General features: G+C 46.5%; 1 protein-coding gene across 4 annotated transcripts; it reads right to left on the bottom strand.

Annotated features, from left to right (window-relative positions):
- Positions 1-7,559: 7,559 nt before the first annotated feature.
- Positions 7,560-15,020, bottom strand: TBXT (T-box transcription factor T). 4 transcript variants are annotated; one of them, XM_075707903.1, is made up of 8 exons: positions 14,815-15,020; positions 14,369-14,633; positions 13,600-13,734; positions 12,790-12,851; positions 12,635-12,696; positions 11,505-11,681; positions 9,748-9,880; positions 7,560-7,827 (listed from the first exon to the last, which is right to left on the bottom strand). In XM_075707903.1, exons 1-8 carry the CDS (start codon positions 15,018-15,020, stop codon positions 7,560-7,562), a joined length of 1,308 nt encoding a protein of 435 aa, XP_075564018.1. The 4 variants fall into 4 exon arrangements, with proteins under 4 accessions (XP_075564018.1, XP_075564019.1, XP_075564020.1 ...); XM_075707904.1 differs by having other exon boundaries at positions 9,748-9,877; XM_075707905.1 differs by having other exon boundaries at positions 9,748-9,877; positions 11,505-11,678.
- Positions 15,021-15,631: the final 611 nt, after the last annotated feature.

Genomic DNA, 15,631 nt, shown 5'->3' with positions numbered 1-15,631 from the left:
AAAAGACCTCACCAGCCCACAGCAACTCATTCCTCCCAGCACTGCCAGTCCCACAGCACAGCCCCAGCCCAGGAGTTCTTCCACACCTACCTGCAAGCTCCAGACTGGCTGTTCCTGAGATAAAGAGTAGGCTTACCATTGCCCCACGCATTCCAAATATATCTGCCGTTCCCTCTTTTCCCCATTAGCAAATCAGCCTCCCACACAATCAGCTGGCTCTGCCTGCTCCAAAAGCCCCACCTGTGCCCACCCAAACTAGCTGCACCTGCCTGCTCTCCCCGCTCCCCACAGGGGCAGGCCAGCCATGAGGTGGGTCACTGCCGCTTGTGTGCCAGCTCCCTGGACCTAATGCAGCCCAGTTTCTGCAGGGCCATAAGGCCTTTTGTAATGGATCACAAGTTGTCCACCTTGGACACCAGTCTCTGCATAAATAGCAAGGGATCCTAGATCACAAATAGGAACAAACAGGCAGATCTTGTTCATGAACTGCTAATGTTCTGGTTTCCTTTCCGAGCATCCTGTTAGGCTTCTCCAGGCTTTTCCCAGTTCAGCGAGTGGGTTTTTCCAGGTTGCCTGTGTAAACCATGTAACTCCCCATACTGACCTACATATCTTGGGCCTTGAGTGACACTCCAAGGAGAAGTCACTTAATATTCAGAGAGCTCAAGTGCTGCAAACCAGACACTGCATCTTGCTTTAGCCTCTGCCAAGGGTAAGGACCAGAGAAGCCCACAGCCCATGTGCACAGAAAGAAGAGGGAGAGAAGCGGGGTTGCTGTGCCATTAGAGCAGGATGGAAAATAAGGATAATAGAGGGTTTCTTTTCACAAGCGCTCATTAGCCTGTTTCTGTTCGCAGTGAGGAGGAGGAGGAGGTATAATGTGGAGGCAAAGGCAGGAAAGCTAATGGGAGCTGAGGCTTGGGAATGGTCACCGCTAAAATGCAAATGAACCTTGAGCAGATGAGTGCACTTGAGCTCAGGGAATAAACACATCATTTCTCTTCCAGAATTTGGGGACTTGAAATCATAACCCAGCAGCAAACATTTATTCCTCAGCTCAGGCCTGGTATTGCACTTTTAGCAAACAGCAGATGTCAGGGGTGTGTTTTATGAGGCGGGAGAAAGAAGCTGCTTGAGCAAGGCCAAGACGCGCAGAGATGCAATTGCACGTGACAGACTTTGGGAGGTTCATCTTCCAGAACAAACAGCTTGGCTACAAATTTTCAAAGAAAGGGTAGTGAAGGAGAGGGATGGAAATGGAAATGGGTATGGCCTGTGGGTTTATTGTTACCTGGCCTCAGTTGAAGGACTAAGATGCCACGGCTCCTCTCCAACTCTCTGAACCTCCTGTGCCATGGACAGGGCCAGGGACAATCTTCAGAGCTTTTGCGGGGGCCTTATAGAAATGCATCTCTCCCTCCGAGCACCATTTCTCCCTGCTAACTCTGGCCCTCACAGGTGACCAGACTGCCAGCGAGGCAGCCACTGTCCCCATCCACAAAGGGCTGAGACCATTCTCTTAAATCACAAATGGAGATTAGCAAGTGAATTATAGACTAGGTAAGGGCATAGCTATTGAGGAAGGGCCAGGTTAGAGAAAGGCTGCTAGCAGAGGACTTGGACCAGTCTTGGTTTAGCGCTTTCATTAATGACTTAGTCCAAAAATGAAGATATCATTGACAAAATCTGCTGGACATCTGAGGTTGAGAGATGTCATTAATGCAGAGCAGAATGGAGATACCTCACAGGTTAAACAAGACAACTGGGGAGCAATGGAAGTGGAATAAAGCTGAATGGTACAAGGGCAAAGTCATAGTCAAGAGACTAATACTAATACTTTCTGCCAAAAGATGGGAGTTCATCAGCAAAAAATAGTTAAAGAAGGACTTGGGTCACCATGACCTGTCAATCACTGATGTAACTCTAGATAATGAAAATGTGGTTTTCAAAGGTATCAAAAGGGCTGGTTTCAGTGCAAATAGGGAAGCAGCAGGCCATTGCATAGGCTCTTCTTCCCATGCATTATAGCATGTATACTCATGCTCCCCCTTTCATCAAGCCATACAGGTACAGAGGGCCAGCAGGAGAGGGAAAGCTACCTGAGAAGAAGAGAGGGGGTTTATAACATATCAAAAGAGAGGCAGAGCGATCACTGCCTAACAATACATATCAGCTTAAACACTACCAAGGGAGAAGAACTATTTAAGCTGGGAAAAGGTTTTGGCTCAAGAGCAGATTGTCATAAGATGATTATAGATAAATTTCAGCTGGCAATTAAAAGGTAGCTCCTAAGAATTGAGAAGCGAGGGCACTGCAACAACCTCCCAACAAAAGAAGCAGCACCACTTGCCACAGGCAGACACAAAAACCTCTCCAAAATCTCACCAACCGGTTTTGAGACAAATGCTACTGCCTTCCTAAAAGGTCTTGGTGAGGGAATTGTCTATAATTAAGGAACCAGATTCAGGAGGCCCCTTCCAACTCTATGCAGTACAAGTCTGGTAATTGCATATCACGGAGGAATTATTGGCATTGATGGACTGACTGAGGTAGTTAATTAGTTTACTAACATCAAGAAACAGTAACCTACTTCTGCAGTGCAGCAAAACTGGGAGAGGAAAGGGAAGGGCAAGAAAAAAGCTGCAAGCTTCTTGCCCAGCAAGTACAGACAGCTGTCTATAGGAGGATATTCACTCCTCTGGTCACATGCGTGGCACCATGCTGGCTGGGGCCTTGGGAAAAAGGGCTCAGAATCACATTGGGAGTGCAGCACCAAAAGTGTATTATAACTGTGCCATCCATAAAAGAGGGGGGGAAAAAAGCCTTGATAGCTGTGTGATCATATGGGCAATATACATAAGCCCAAATGCACTGCTGTTTGCTCCTAACTCAAGGCTGTAGCCAGCCAAGATGCACCTCTGGGGAACTATCGCTGGGAATGGGCTTCAGCACCCACCCTGCTCCTATCGGCAGTGTAGACACACTTGAGACAACATGATAAACATGATAAACATAAGCCAACACTTGAGCTAACAAAGACTCCATCTGTGTATGGATGCTTTGGTGTGATTCCCAGGAAAAAAACTAGCGGTGTGAGCTTGGGAGAGCAAGGGGTGCAGGTGAATACAAAGGACAGAAGGACAAATTTTGTAAGTGGAAAAGCACTGGTCCTCCAGGAAGAGATCCCTGAGAAACCCTGAGGCTCCTGTTTACAAAAGCAGCTGCTCTAGCCAGTCATATAACCTTGAGCTTTAAAGCCCACAACATCCAGATCCTTGATATCACAGTGGTGTGTGCAGTGGGAGAACCTGGGTTTGGGTTTATTCATATCTTCTCAAGGAATTTTTGACGTTGTCAGACATAAAGGCATCTGTAAGGTGCTATTAGACACTATGAGAAATACTGGAACTGCACCATGCACTGCTCTGACTGGCTCCCTCATTTTCTTTAGCTCGATTTCCAAACACACAGAAATCCAGAAGCAGCTAAAGCCAGACTCCCTGAAGAGGAAATTATTTTCTCCACAGCTTTTTCATGGTGCAGATGTTAACATAAAATTAATGAGAGTGTGACTACCCTAAGCTAGGGTTATTTTTAGTGCACTAAAAATACCCAGCAACTGGATACTAACTTGAATATAAAAAAAAATAGGTTTCCTAAGAGTCCTAATCATTTCCTGATGACTTAGTCCCTGAGCATTTGGACCTTTCCTAGCCTCACAGTCATTTCTAGCCCCACTGTTTGTCTGGTGTGCAGCACGGTGACAGGAGCAGCGAAGAGCTGCAGCGGAGCCGGTGCAGGGAAACCACAGCACCCTGCTCACCGGTGGGCCGGCCAAGGCGAGCCATCTCACACCAGCCTTCCTCAGCATTTGGAAATGTCAGGTATGTTTGTGCCTCCGCCTCGCCTCCGCCACCAGCCCCAGGAGCGCACCGGCTGGCGGCCGGGACGGGAGCGCAGCACCACGCTGCTGTTGTGAGCCCACGGGTGAGAAAAGCCTCTCCAGATGAGTCACACAAAGTCCACGTGGTTTTTGTGCTGGCTTGAGTATTTGTAGAGTCATCTGGGTCTGACTGCCCAGCTCCTCCAGCAACTACAACCCCGACAGTATTTGTAAGGTGAGTCTGAGGTGCCTTTGATGACTGCTTGGCCACATGAACCCGGTAAGAGAAAAAGCACACTTCAGGAAGAAGATGGTGGCAGAGCAGGTATGAAAAGATAGAAGTTGAAATGCTCAGTCTGCTTTAAAGTGGTGTGCAACTTGCATTCAATGGCATGAAAGGTTTCAGTTTCTTTAATTTGTAAGTATGAGAGGGGGAAAAAAAAAACCCACACCAAAAACCCAATTAGGTAAGATCCATCTGATAGCAGCATTGAGCTGCCTGGAGATGTAAAATGCTGCATCTATGGTGTGTGCTTATTCTTCAGGCTCAGAAATCTTTTAATGGTAATTCATTTATTTTAATGGTGATCTGCTTTTGGCTTCAGACCTAAAACAAGTATGCAAGTATTGACCAGCAGAGAAGTTACCCATGTGATGTTGCCAAGGTCGCTCACCAGGCAGAACAGTTCTCGCATTAAGAGCTGAAGTCTTTCAGAGTTCAGCTCCCAGGTTAGCAACACACGGTCTTCCAGGCATCAGAAAGTTCCTGCCAGCTTTAAGTGCACATCAAAACAGTGTCAGAGGCATCCAAGGCTGTGCATCAAGCTACGGCAGGAAATGGGGACAGGGCTCGTCCACTTCACAGCCGGAAGGCCCTAGCTGCAGGCAGATTAGTTCAGCAAGCCCCAGCTAAATCAACAGACGGAGAAACTGTTTTTGTCCACATGGGCATGGCAATTGTTTCTTCAGTACAAGCTCTACAAGAACCTGAGAAACCTCTGACCTCTGTGCTGGGCAGCAACCATGGGCTGTCCTCCACCGAGCCTCCCTGGAGCACAGACATACAGCGGGCTGCCTGCCAGGGGCTGTGCAAAGGGACGTCTTGCAGCCCTGGACCTAGCACCTCTCGCACGCTTTACGGGTCCCTTTCCCTTTCGCTGCATGACACATTGATCTTCCTCTTCCCTGATGTGTCTGCTTTGAGGGAATAGCTCTGGGGCAAAGGATAAAGCTGGCTCCCTCCACGACATGAGCTGGGCTCCCCCAGGGACCGTGTCAGCTCTCAGAAGCAGCACACACAGTCACCGTAGTGCTAGATCAGCCTACAACATAGACTCTTTCAGTAGCTGAGTTTATCAGGCAGCAGTTATGCATTTATTACCGGGGAGGGGAGGGGGGCAGTTATTCAGAAACACACTTGAAAAATCTGATTATCAAGGTAGAACAAAGCAGCTGCCAGGCTTGCATCCAGCTCCAGCATTTACCCTACAGCTTGGTTACTGTGGGAAGAAGAGCTTTTACCCAACACCAGTTGCAGCTACCACCCCTGACCACCAGTCAGTCAAGGATTTACCATAAGGAGGGAGAAACAAAGAGGGGAGGGGGAAGGGGGGCGAGAAGCAGATGAGGAGAATGTAGCACCTCAAGAGATCTTTTTAAATTCTTCATGACTAAATAATCTTTAATTTGGTTATGAAGAACTCTCTGACCCTTCACCCACAGCCGGAAGCTGCTGTGCAGCAGGAACTATTTGTGAAACCGCTATGTGGAAGGTCAACAGACTGTGAGTTCAATGTCTGATGTGCATTTGTTTCACCTTTCCCACCACCCCCCACAAACTGAAAATTAAGCATTAAGTTTATTTAAGAATATTTACTCTTTTTTTTTTCAATTTAAATTATGCTTCTGAAATACAAGTAAAAAAAACCCTCAAAATATGTTGCTAATTTCTACAAAATAGTCTAAATAATAATGCACTTACATCATTTACACAATTTACCTTCACAATAAAATAGGAGCGCTTAGATCAGTATTTACATATTGACAGAGAACATGTTCATGCAGCCATCTGCTTCTGGTGCCGTCTCCTGCTGGAGTAGCTCCGGGAGACCGCAGCCTGCAGTTGCATGCAAATCCTTCTGCAGGGACAAAGCCCTGCCAAAGTCTTTCTAGGTGCAGGGACCTGCCCATAGGGCGCCAAAGAGACCAAAATGGTGGCAAATATTTGCTTTTTCATCTTAAAGCTGCCACTGTAGCACATGAGCACACATCAATGAGTTATTTAAGGAATTCCCTGATACAGAATTTTGCTTAGCTGTATTAGGCACTTCATGGTAAGAGTTATTTATTATGGCTTATGCAAAACAATTCACTTTTCTCAGGATATGTACTTGCCAGAGTCAGTGGGAGAAAGAGACATGTCCAAGGGCACACTTTGAGCCAATGTTTTGGGTTAGTCTGCATTAGAAATTTAGATCCTATTACTTAATATCAGTCTTGAAGGAAGTATTTTATCAAGACCTGATCTTTCCAGCAAGTCAAGCAGTCAATGTATTTTAAAGCTTAGCATATCTGCACTTTTCCCCAAAATTATTGGTAACTAGAGCTTTCCTTCTTGCAATAAGTTAACTACTTACATCCATGCTGTTCAATGTGCCATTGGGTGACATATCCCACGTATGATTGTCTTAAGAGTACACCCTGGGTTGAGGGATTATTTACATATCTTAACATGTAGAAAATAAAGTTGCAACTTACCAAATAATAAATATCGATCAGCAGTGTACAATACTGAAATAAATTAAATTAAAATGATTCTGCAGGTGTTGAATTCCCTCCCTTAAGGCCTGAGCCAGAGACCATAAAAAAAGCCAGTGATGTTTTTACAATGGCTTGAAAAGGTTTTGGATAGGGCTCCTTATTAGACATGGGCTGTTTGAAATGAGATGTTTAGCTAAGCTGACAGGTATCTGAAATCTGTATGATCAAACAGCAAAACTTACCTCTAAAAGGAGTCTTTGGGGTAAAACGATTTAGACCAAACATTAATACTGCGTTTATTAGGAAGAATATAGTTCTTGCAGATTGTCTCAACATTAATTCAGCAGCAAGGAAATAAGCATACAGTTAAGAACACAACGTATTTGTGAGGCAAATACGTGTTAGTGCACATGATCTTCCAAAAACTTCACTCCTCAGCTACATTTGTGCATATTTCAGAATGCTTCTAACTAGACGGTTAATAAAAGTTCTCATGACTATAACTAAGTTTGCCATTAAAAAAAAAAATTAACTGAAAAACAGTTAGGAGTAACTTAGTCAAGAATGATGCCAAACTTCAGGTCCAAATATATAAGAACACTGAGAAATTTGGAATCCAAGTAAAAAAATCTTAAAACTTAGGTCTATCAAACTTAAAATTAAAAAAAAAAAAAGAAAAAAGATCAAAAGCAGTGAATCTGCTCTCAGAATTGCACGCTCACCAGATTTGTAAACTCCACATGAAGTCAGTGATGCACTGTTCACTGTAAGAGGTATAATGTAGATGCTCTATGCAAAGCAGTGCAGATGCTTTGTCTGTAATTTACTTCATGTCTCCTTTTTCTCTTCCTTGAGGATTAAGCATTTAAAGTAATTCAGTAGCTAAAACGTCTGTCTTATAGGAAAAGGTCTGGGTTTACATGGAGGGGGGGGTGACAGGCGTCCACGTGGATGCTAGCCTGGCATGTGCTGAGGCATCGTACTGGCTGTCGGGGAGGTCCGTGGGTGCCCCGCCGTCGTACAGGGGGGAGGCGGAGGAGGCAGCAGTGACCGGGTGCGGAAGGGCAGTGTAGTGCGCTGGAGAGCCACGTAAAAACTGAGAGCTCAGGCCGTTGGACATCCCGCTTGACTGAGACACCGGTGTGATGGTGCTGTTACTCACAGACCATAAGTTAGGATACTGACTGAAAGAAGGAAAGCAATAAATAAAATAGGTTATTAGCGATTCTAGTGCCTGCTGGCAGTTGCTCAGGTCACAACACAGCTCCTGAGCTGGGTTCGCTTGCTGGAGACAATGAATTTCTTTAGGAAGCTCCCAGCCACTGCAAGGTAGGAAGGACCCCCAGGCAGGAGGTCATGTTCATGGCACCCTACCAATAAATCCAACCTTCCTGTTTTCCCCACAGCAGGTCCAGCACTGGGTATGGTAGCAAATTTTAAGCCAAGCTGAGGAATGAACAGGCTGGCCTGAAAAATGCAGAGGTTTGTGAGCTGATTCCTGAGCCATTCCATACCCTTTCCTCAGGGGAAAGCCACATGATGGAGGTGGCTCGACATGGCAGCTGTTGGACCCAGACAGGTTTGAATCCCTTGCCATGAGTCCCTCAAAGCCCTAATCCCCTTCAGTGCCTCTTAGGGAGGGACAGATGCCTCCAAACAGCAATTCGGCCCTTCTAGGACCTTGTTCATCATCTCATGTTAGAAGGGGAAGAGCTAGATTGACGGCTGCAGATTACACAGATACTACAGAAAGGGCTGCTTAAAAGGAAAAAAAGCCTTGTCAGGACACTATAGCCTCCACTCGCTCTTTCCTCTGGGTATGTATATACACGCACACATATGTGTAAACACATACATGAATTAAAAGAAACAAGCTCATTCAAGAGAAACACTACAAGAAAAAGTTCAGTCCTGCTGTGTAATACTACACAGTGCTTTCTACCTATCTATCTCAAGCAGTTTAGCAAAAAAAATAAATATTCTTACTCTACAAATAGGGTCTTAGATAAAAGGGATGGCAGAAATGCCTTTCTTGAAGTCCCACAGTTCCAGTTCTACTTGTTTTATTTACTGGACAGTTCTTAGTGCAGCAACTGAAATTCAGTGGACTTTGCAACCTTCCAAATATGTATCCTGGGGGCCAGACATGGAAAGAAGTGCTAGGAGGACCTGTTTACTTCATTAACATAAGTTCAGGACTAAATTTATGTTCAGTAATATGGTTATTTTATACTGGGTAGTAGTACATACTTTGATTAATGGCTAAGTGTCTACGTGCATGGTTCAAATAAAAATGCTTTCTGCAAGCAGAATGGTAGATCTGAATTGCCAAGAAAGATGCCCAAACCTCAGCCCTCTCTGATTAATAGCAGAAATTTTACCACCTTATCTGTATTTCTTTGAATTTGCAAGTTTTGCTCCAAGGGACTGACTGTAAACTAAATCTCTGGTAAAGAATCCAAAAGTTTAATTAAGATAAAAAGTACAAAGAGGAGAAAAGGTACATTTATATGGTCACAAAATGGCAAAGGTTTTCACCAAGTGTATAATCCCATACTATGCTGGCTTCTGTGGCAATGCTCAAGTAAAGAATTACTGCCCTTGCTCCTTCTGCACAGAATGGTTCACTGCCCCTGTTTGTAGCAGAACAAGGGTTTGTGGAGATGGATGGGAAAGCAGTGACTGGCTAAAATGAAACAGATCAAAAAAAAAAAAACTTTTTAAACACCATCTTGCTTACAAGCAGAATGGAGATGAAGCTTAAAAGAGCATCCTCAAATTCAATGGATGATTGAATCTAAGTCTAAGTGATTGAGTCTAAGTGATTTGCAATCGTTCAGCTATCAAATACTGCTGTCACAAGCGTCTACATTTCCAAAACCAAAATATAAGGAAAAAAATAGTTTTTATCTGTTTCTTCAATCTTTTCCTTGTAAATAGTCCTTCTCAGTGCCCCCTCCCCCCCCAACCCTGATGGCCAATGAGCTGCACGTGGCCATAAGGATTTCTAATTTGCTGGTGACTTTTTACCTCCTTTTTCAGCCTTCTCTTCCTAGAGAGCATCAATATAGCAATTTGAGGGCTGCTGAGGGATGGACTCCTACCTGGAGCTGGTAGCTGTGCCAGTGCTGTGACTCATGGGCAGCATCGTTGTGTGTGCAGGAACTCCTAGAGAAGACCAGTTGTCATGGGACTGCAGCATGGAAAGGCAGGCAGAGGAGTTATCGGCATAGGCTGCTGATAAAACAAGCAGGCACTTAAACACTCTAGAATCAGACCAAATAACAATCTTGTATTCAAATGCAATGTATAGCTTTAAACCGCCCTCCCCATTATTGCGTTTCAAAAACCCAAACTTCACACACACATAGAAAACAGAAGTCAGCTACCAGTTGTGTCAAGTTTACACTTCCACTGGCATGCCCCTGCTTGTTGTTTTTGTGGTGTTTTGCTCAACTTACAACTGCAAAGTCTTATTTCTATGAAGGAGCTACAGCCAGAAAGCTGTCTTCAAACCATCTGCTACTTCAGCCCATGCTTCCTTATTTGGCCAGTGGGAAGAGGTGGGCTCCTTACTTACACTATCCCAATCACTCTTCCAGGGCACCTTCTTTATCTCCATCATCTACATTGGCAGTAACAGTCTGGCAGCCCTGGATAACAAGCATATCGCGCATCCCAGTTTGGAGCTAGGCATGCCACCATGGGCTCTAACCTCTCCCTTAGGCACCGTCAGGAGTGATTGGACTGTGGCTTAAACTATTCCGCTTGTGACCAAAACTGGCTGGCCAACACAGCAGAGGCACTAGGAAGCTATAAAGGCAATTGTGTACAGCCATCCACAATGAGAAAGAAGTTGCTGTGGGCAGCTGGCTAAAGGAAAGAGAAGAAGGTCCTTGTTGAGGACCAGGGAACAAGAAGGAACACCAGAGGTGTTTTCTTCTTTTATTCTGTTTCAAGTCACAAAACTTGCATAAAATTTCCAAGATGGAAGAAAAGTCCACAGAAAGCTAGTTTCCCACTTAAAATGAACTACAAAGCTACACACAAGATTGGCCAGGCTGCGTCTAGAAGCCTGTGTATTACTTCACAATCCAAAATATTAAATATTTTTTTAAATGGGAACCTTCAATATCCATACAGGCTGAAGGGCAAAAATTGTTAACAGGCCTTGTCAGAAGAAAGAAAAAAAAAAAAAAAAAATAATAAAAAAAAAAAAAATCGCTGTTAAAAATGCCCTTCTCTCCTCTCCCTTAAGTACCTGTAGCTTAAGCCTTAAGCTATTTGGCTATTTCTGAGTTGGCTGTTTCTGAGCACAGCTTTTAAATAACACTGCAGTTTACTCAGTTCCGTATTGTTCCTGTGTATCCAGTTGTGCCACATTCATTGAGAACAACCTTAACGCACTGATGTTAACTACAGCAACACACAAGTACAACTGACAGAATCAGGCCCTCAATTATTATGTGTTAATAACAAGTCACACTAACAGAACCAGACATACACCTCTTCATTTTGTTGTATTACCTATAACTAATGCTTAAAATCATCACTTTCAAAATTAACTTTAAAAAGAAAAAAAATAATCAATGTAAGTTTAAGCTCACCGATTACAAGAATTCAAGAGCACAAGGCAAAGCCGGCAAAATATAATCTAATCAGTTAGCACGAGACAGTTCTACACACCCTCAGTTTTTCCATCGTAAAGAGACTGGGGACATGTACTCATCATCCCTATTTCTTTGCAACGCTGGCCCCAAGCCCTCTGCGCAAACCGAGCTAGATAACGATCTCGATGCTCAAAGCTCACATCCCTCGGCTCATTTCCCATGTTTTTACAGAGCTGCAACGTCAGACTTACTTGGCGAGTTGTTTCTATGGGTGTAGGGGTTGGGGTAGGGGGCAGGACGGTGGTTCCTCAGCGATGAGTACCTTTCACAGCTGTGAGCAGGGGAGAGCGACAGGGGGGCTCCAAACTGAGGGTGAGGATTGGCAGGTGGGCACAGAGTCCCAGTCCCAGGAATAAGCCAACTACCTACTGTGGGGAAGCAAGAGGTTTGTAAGATGGGTACATGCTGCAGCCAGGCAGGGAAAGAATTACAAAGCAACGAGATAAAGTATCAATCAGCGAGGAAATGCACGCTCGGGAAAGGAAAAAGAGTTTCAACACAGCTGAAAAATCTGGATCTTCACAACTTTCTTAAAACAATCTTGTGAAGGAAAATTAGACAACAGCTTAGAAAAAGCCCCATGTCAAGCCAACATTATTTTTTAAATTACTATTCAATTACGATCACAGTAAGGAAACACTGAAATGGTTAAACCCTCCCTTAAGCAGGTAGTGTGTGCTCAGTAATTGTTCAGTGCAATCTTCAGTTTTAAATTGCTCTTTGGGGGCCTCAATCTATAGCTAAGCTCTGAGGTTTCTCAGACTGCTAAGAACTCCTCTTAAAAATTAAGTATTTTCACTGAAACAAAATAATTCATACTGCAACTCAACTTCCCCCCTTTATAGGCTGCAGACATTTTTTTGGCAACAATCTGTTAAAACAGAAATCATTAACACACTGATGCTTTATTCATCTGAAAAAACTTTTTAAGCAAATGCCCCTAGTTTTCTTAAAGTACTTAAAATGTAAGTACCATTTCAATAATTTTCTGCTGTAATTTGAAAGAATCTTTTTGTCTCCATATCCATATGAATATTGCTGTCCTTGTACACAAGGTGGCTGTCTTTTTGGACATGAAGGTAACTGCAAGAGTCTATTAAAGGATTTTGAATGTAACACAGAAGTCTTAACCACATACACAGAGATTATAATGTTTATACAACCATAAACCTGCATGAACCACAATCATAAGGACTGGTAGTATTATTCTCTCTATGAACTAAGAAGCCAGCCAGCAAACACTGCTCTCAAAGTTTTTCTTAACATATGAGATGGAAGAAATCAAAGTTGCGTTCATGATGTGGAATGAAAGGAAACGTACACTGTGAATACCCAGACTGCTGGTTGTCTCCCACTTCCTCCATCATGTCTTTGTGATCACTTCTACAAAAGAAACCGTGTTGTGTTAGTTAAGAATATGCTTTTACAAATCTGTGTAAAAAACACACACTTTAGAATTCAGTTAAGAGCTCTCACCTTTCTTTTGCATCAAGAAATGCCTTTGCAAACGGATTGTATTTAATTTTTAAAGCTGTGATCTAAAAACAACAACAGATATCTTTATTTGCAAGTAACACCACTCATTATCATACAGCTACTAGGACTTGAATTAGGACTATCCATTGAAATTAGTGAAATCACAGATTTTTGAAGAAATAAGATTAGGCCCATAATACCAACCTATGGACATCAATTACACAGCCCCTAAGGTCTGAAGTATTAGCAGAGGGCTAGGAATTAGTCCCTCTGCCAAATTTTAAGAGAGTGAACTGCCTGGGTTTATTGATCAGCTAAGGAAACAGCTAAGAAAGGTAGTACACTAAAGGGTTATAAAAAGCTTCACATTTCAAGCCAGAGCAGAATGGGCATTAAAAAAAAAAATCTCAAAGAGATTGGCAATTTACAGATTCATTAAGCATAGACATGCATTTTGGCTAACAGAGAAAGGCCAGTTTTGAAAACGGCACATCCAGTTATTTCACTGTATAGCTGAAAATGACAACTGTATTTCTTACCATACTTGTTTGCCCCACAGAATCGTTTAAGAATTATTCTCCCGCAATGAATTTGCGGTACATATTGAGACAAACAGCGATCAGCACTTTGGGCTATTGTACATTCATCGGGCTTTTACATATATTAATTTCAATTTTTCTATTTAGCTTCAAAAAAAGCACAGAAAGAACTGAAAAACGTGAAACGAGATCCATTCTTTTGCTCTGCCACATGCACTTTGCCACTTGAAACCTCCCGGTACTCGCATCCTTTCTTCCCTGCTGTGCATACCTCCTCGTTCTGGTAGGCCGTCACGGCTATAAACTGGGTCTCTGGGAAGGAATGGCTGGTGATCATCCGCTGTGGGCCACCCACTCGCACTATATGAATCCTGGGCTCATACTTGTGCAGAGAGTTCAACATGATCTGTGAGCAAAGGGATAGAGCAGGTGAGCAGTGACAGAGTGGTGGCCGATGCTTGGCAGGAACGGAAGGCACTCGGGTTTTAAAGCATCTAATGATCCGTCTTTCCAGCAGAAGGGAAAGAGGCAACAGGTACCAACAAACCCTAAAACCGAAGCTGTGAGAAAAGCGGAGGAATGCTGCAGCCGGACACCCCACCTTTTTGCCTAGTTATCCTCATCCCTGTTACTTGACAGGGCAGCTTGCACAGTCACAGACGCGTTGGCGATAAATAGCCAGAAAGATGCATCTACTGCACCGTTGGCATTATCAGATACCCAGACCAGAAAGACACTTAAAAAAAGAGAGTCAAAACATCAAGGCACCCATCCTCGGCGGAAAGACCAGCTCGGATGAGAGATGGGGAGGGGGAAAAGGTGGTGGTGGGGGGGTGGCCGACCCCGCGCCAGCACGTTTGATAACAGCAGCGTGACAACGCGCGTTAAGGAGGCCGCGAGCGGTGGCTCGGCCGGACCCCGCCGCCCCGCAGGGCCGGGACGCGGGGGGCGGGAGGGTCCAGCCCCGCAGAGCGGGGCGAGGGCGGCGCGGTGCCGGTGCCGGTGCCGGTGCAGGTCCCGGCGCCGGTGCCGGTGCTTACCTGCCCGCCGCCGTTGAGCTTGTTGGTGAGTTTGACTTTGCTGAAGGAGACGGGCGCCTTCATCCAGTGGGCGCCGAAGTTGGGCGAGTCGGGGTGGATGTAGACGCAGCTGGGCGCCTGCGGCTCCGGCTTCCCGCCCGGCACCCACTCCCCGTTCACGTACTTCCAGCGGTGCCCGTCGGCCGCCACGAAGTCCAGCAGGAAGGAGTACATGGCGTTGGGGTCCAGCCCCGACACGCTCACCTTCAGCACCGGGAACATCCTCCTGCGGGGCGACACGGAGGCGCGAGGCGCGGCGGGGGGCAGCCCCCGGCCCCCCCCGGGCTCAGCCGGCCGCCCCCGCCGCCGCCGGCCGGACCCCCTCGCCCCCCGCCCCCCGCCGCCGCCCCCGCGGGAGGTCTGCGTGGGCCGGGGGCGGGGGGGCGCGGGGCCCGCGGCACCCCTACCTGCCGTTTTTGGTGACGATCATCTCGTTGGTGAGCTCCTTGAAGCGCAGCCACAGGTCGCTGTCCTCCAGCGTGACCCGCAGCTCCCGCTCCGTGGGGTCACCCTTCTCGCTGCCCGCCTGCAGCTCGCTCTCCACGGCGCTCAGCAGGTGGTCCACGCGGTACTGCGGGGGCTTGCCCGCGCCCTCCGCGCCGGGGGAGCTCATCCTGGCCCCCGCCCGCCCGGCGGGGCCGGCGCCCTGGCACGGAGCCCCGAGCGGCGGCGGCGGCGGCGGGACCGGGGCCGGGGCTGACTCCACTTGACCTCCGCGGCCCCAGCGAGCGGGAGCGGGGAAGGGGCCGCTGTTATACCCCGCCATAAACACCCCCCCGGTGACATCACAATGCCGGCGGGGGGGCCCCGCTGATTGGCGGACGGCCGCTTTGATCCCTCCGGCCGGCCTTTCCGATTGGCTGCCCGCGGCCATATCACAACGGTGCCCGGGGAAGCCTGTGATGTTAATTGCAGCCCGCGGGATTAAACGCGGCTATTTTATGTAAATCTGCCCCCAAATGTTTGCACCTCTATCAAAGCCGCCGGGGCCGGGGCTCCGGCAGCCGCGGAGGAAATGGCCCATCTCGGCAACAGCCTCATAACCTGCGTGCGGCTCCCGCCCGCCCCCCGCCCCCCGCCCCCCGCAGCAGGCGTCAACTGCGGGGCCACCGACGCCCGCCGCAGCAAGCCCCCGGGGGCTGCTTTTAGGCAGCCGGCCCCGCACGGCAGACACCCGGGCCGCTGATTCATATTTAGGGGGGAAAAAAAAAAAAAAAAAAAACC

This window comes from Pelecanus crispus, chromosome 3 (genome assembly GCF_030463565.1).
Source record: "Pelecanus crispus isolate bPelCri1 chromosome 3, bPelCri1.pri, whole genome shotgun sequence".
Taxonomy (NCBI): Eukaryota; Metazoa; Chordata; class Aves; order Pelecaniformes; family Pelecanidae; genus Pelecanus; species Pelecanus crispus.
This window is presented reverse-complemented; position numbering and strand designations above follow the sequence as displayed.

What these genes read in the sequence shown, in the direction of transcription:
- TBXT (XM_075707903.1), bottom strand. Translation starts at nt 15,020, where the DNA reads ATGAGCTCCCCCGGCGCGGAGGGCGCGGGCAAGCCCCCGCAGTACCGC. An exon ending in CGGCCTACCAGAACGAGGAG is followed by an intron (nt 12,852 to 13,599) that starts GTATGCACAGCA and finishes TGTTGTTTTTAG; the next exon opens with ATCACAGCTTTAAAAATTAA. An exon ending in GGCACAGCTACCAGCTCCAG is followed by an intron (nt 7,828 to 9,747) that starts GTAGGAGTCCAT and finishes TCCTTCTTTCAG; the next exon opens with TCAGTATCCTAACTTATGGT.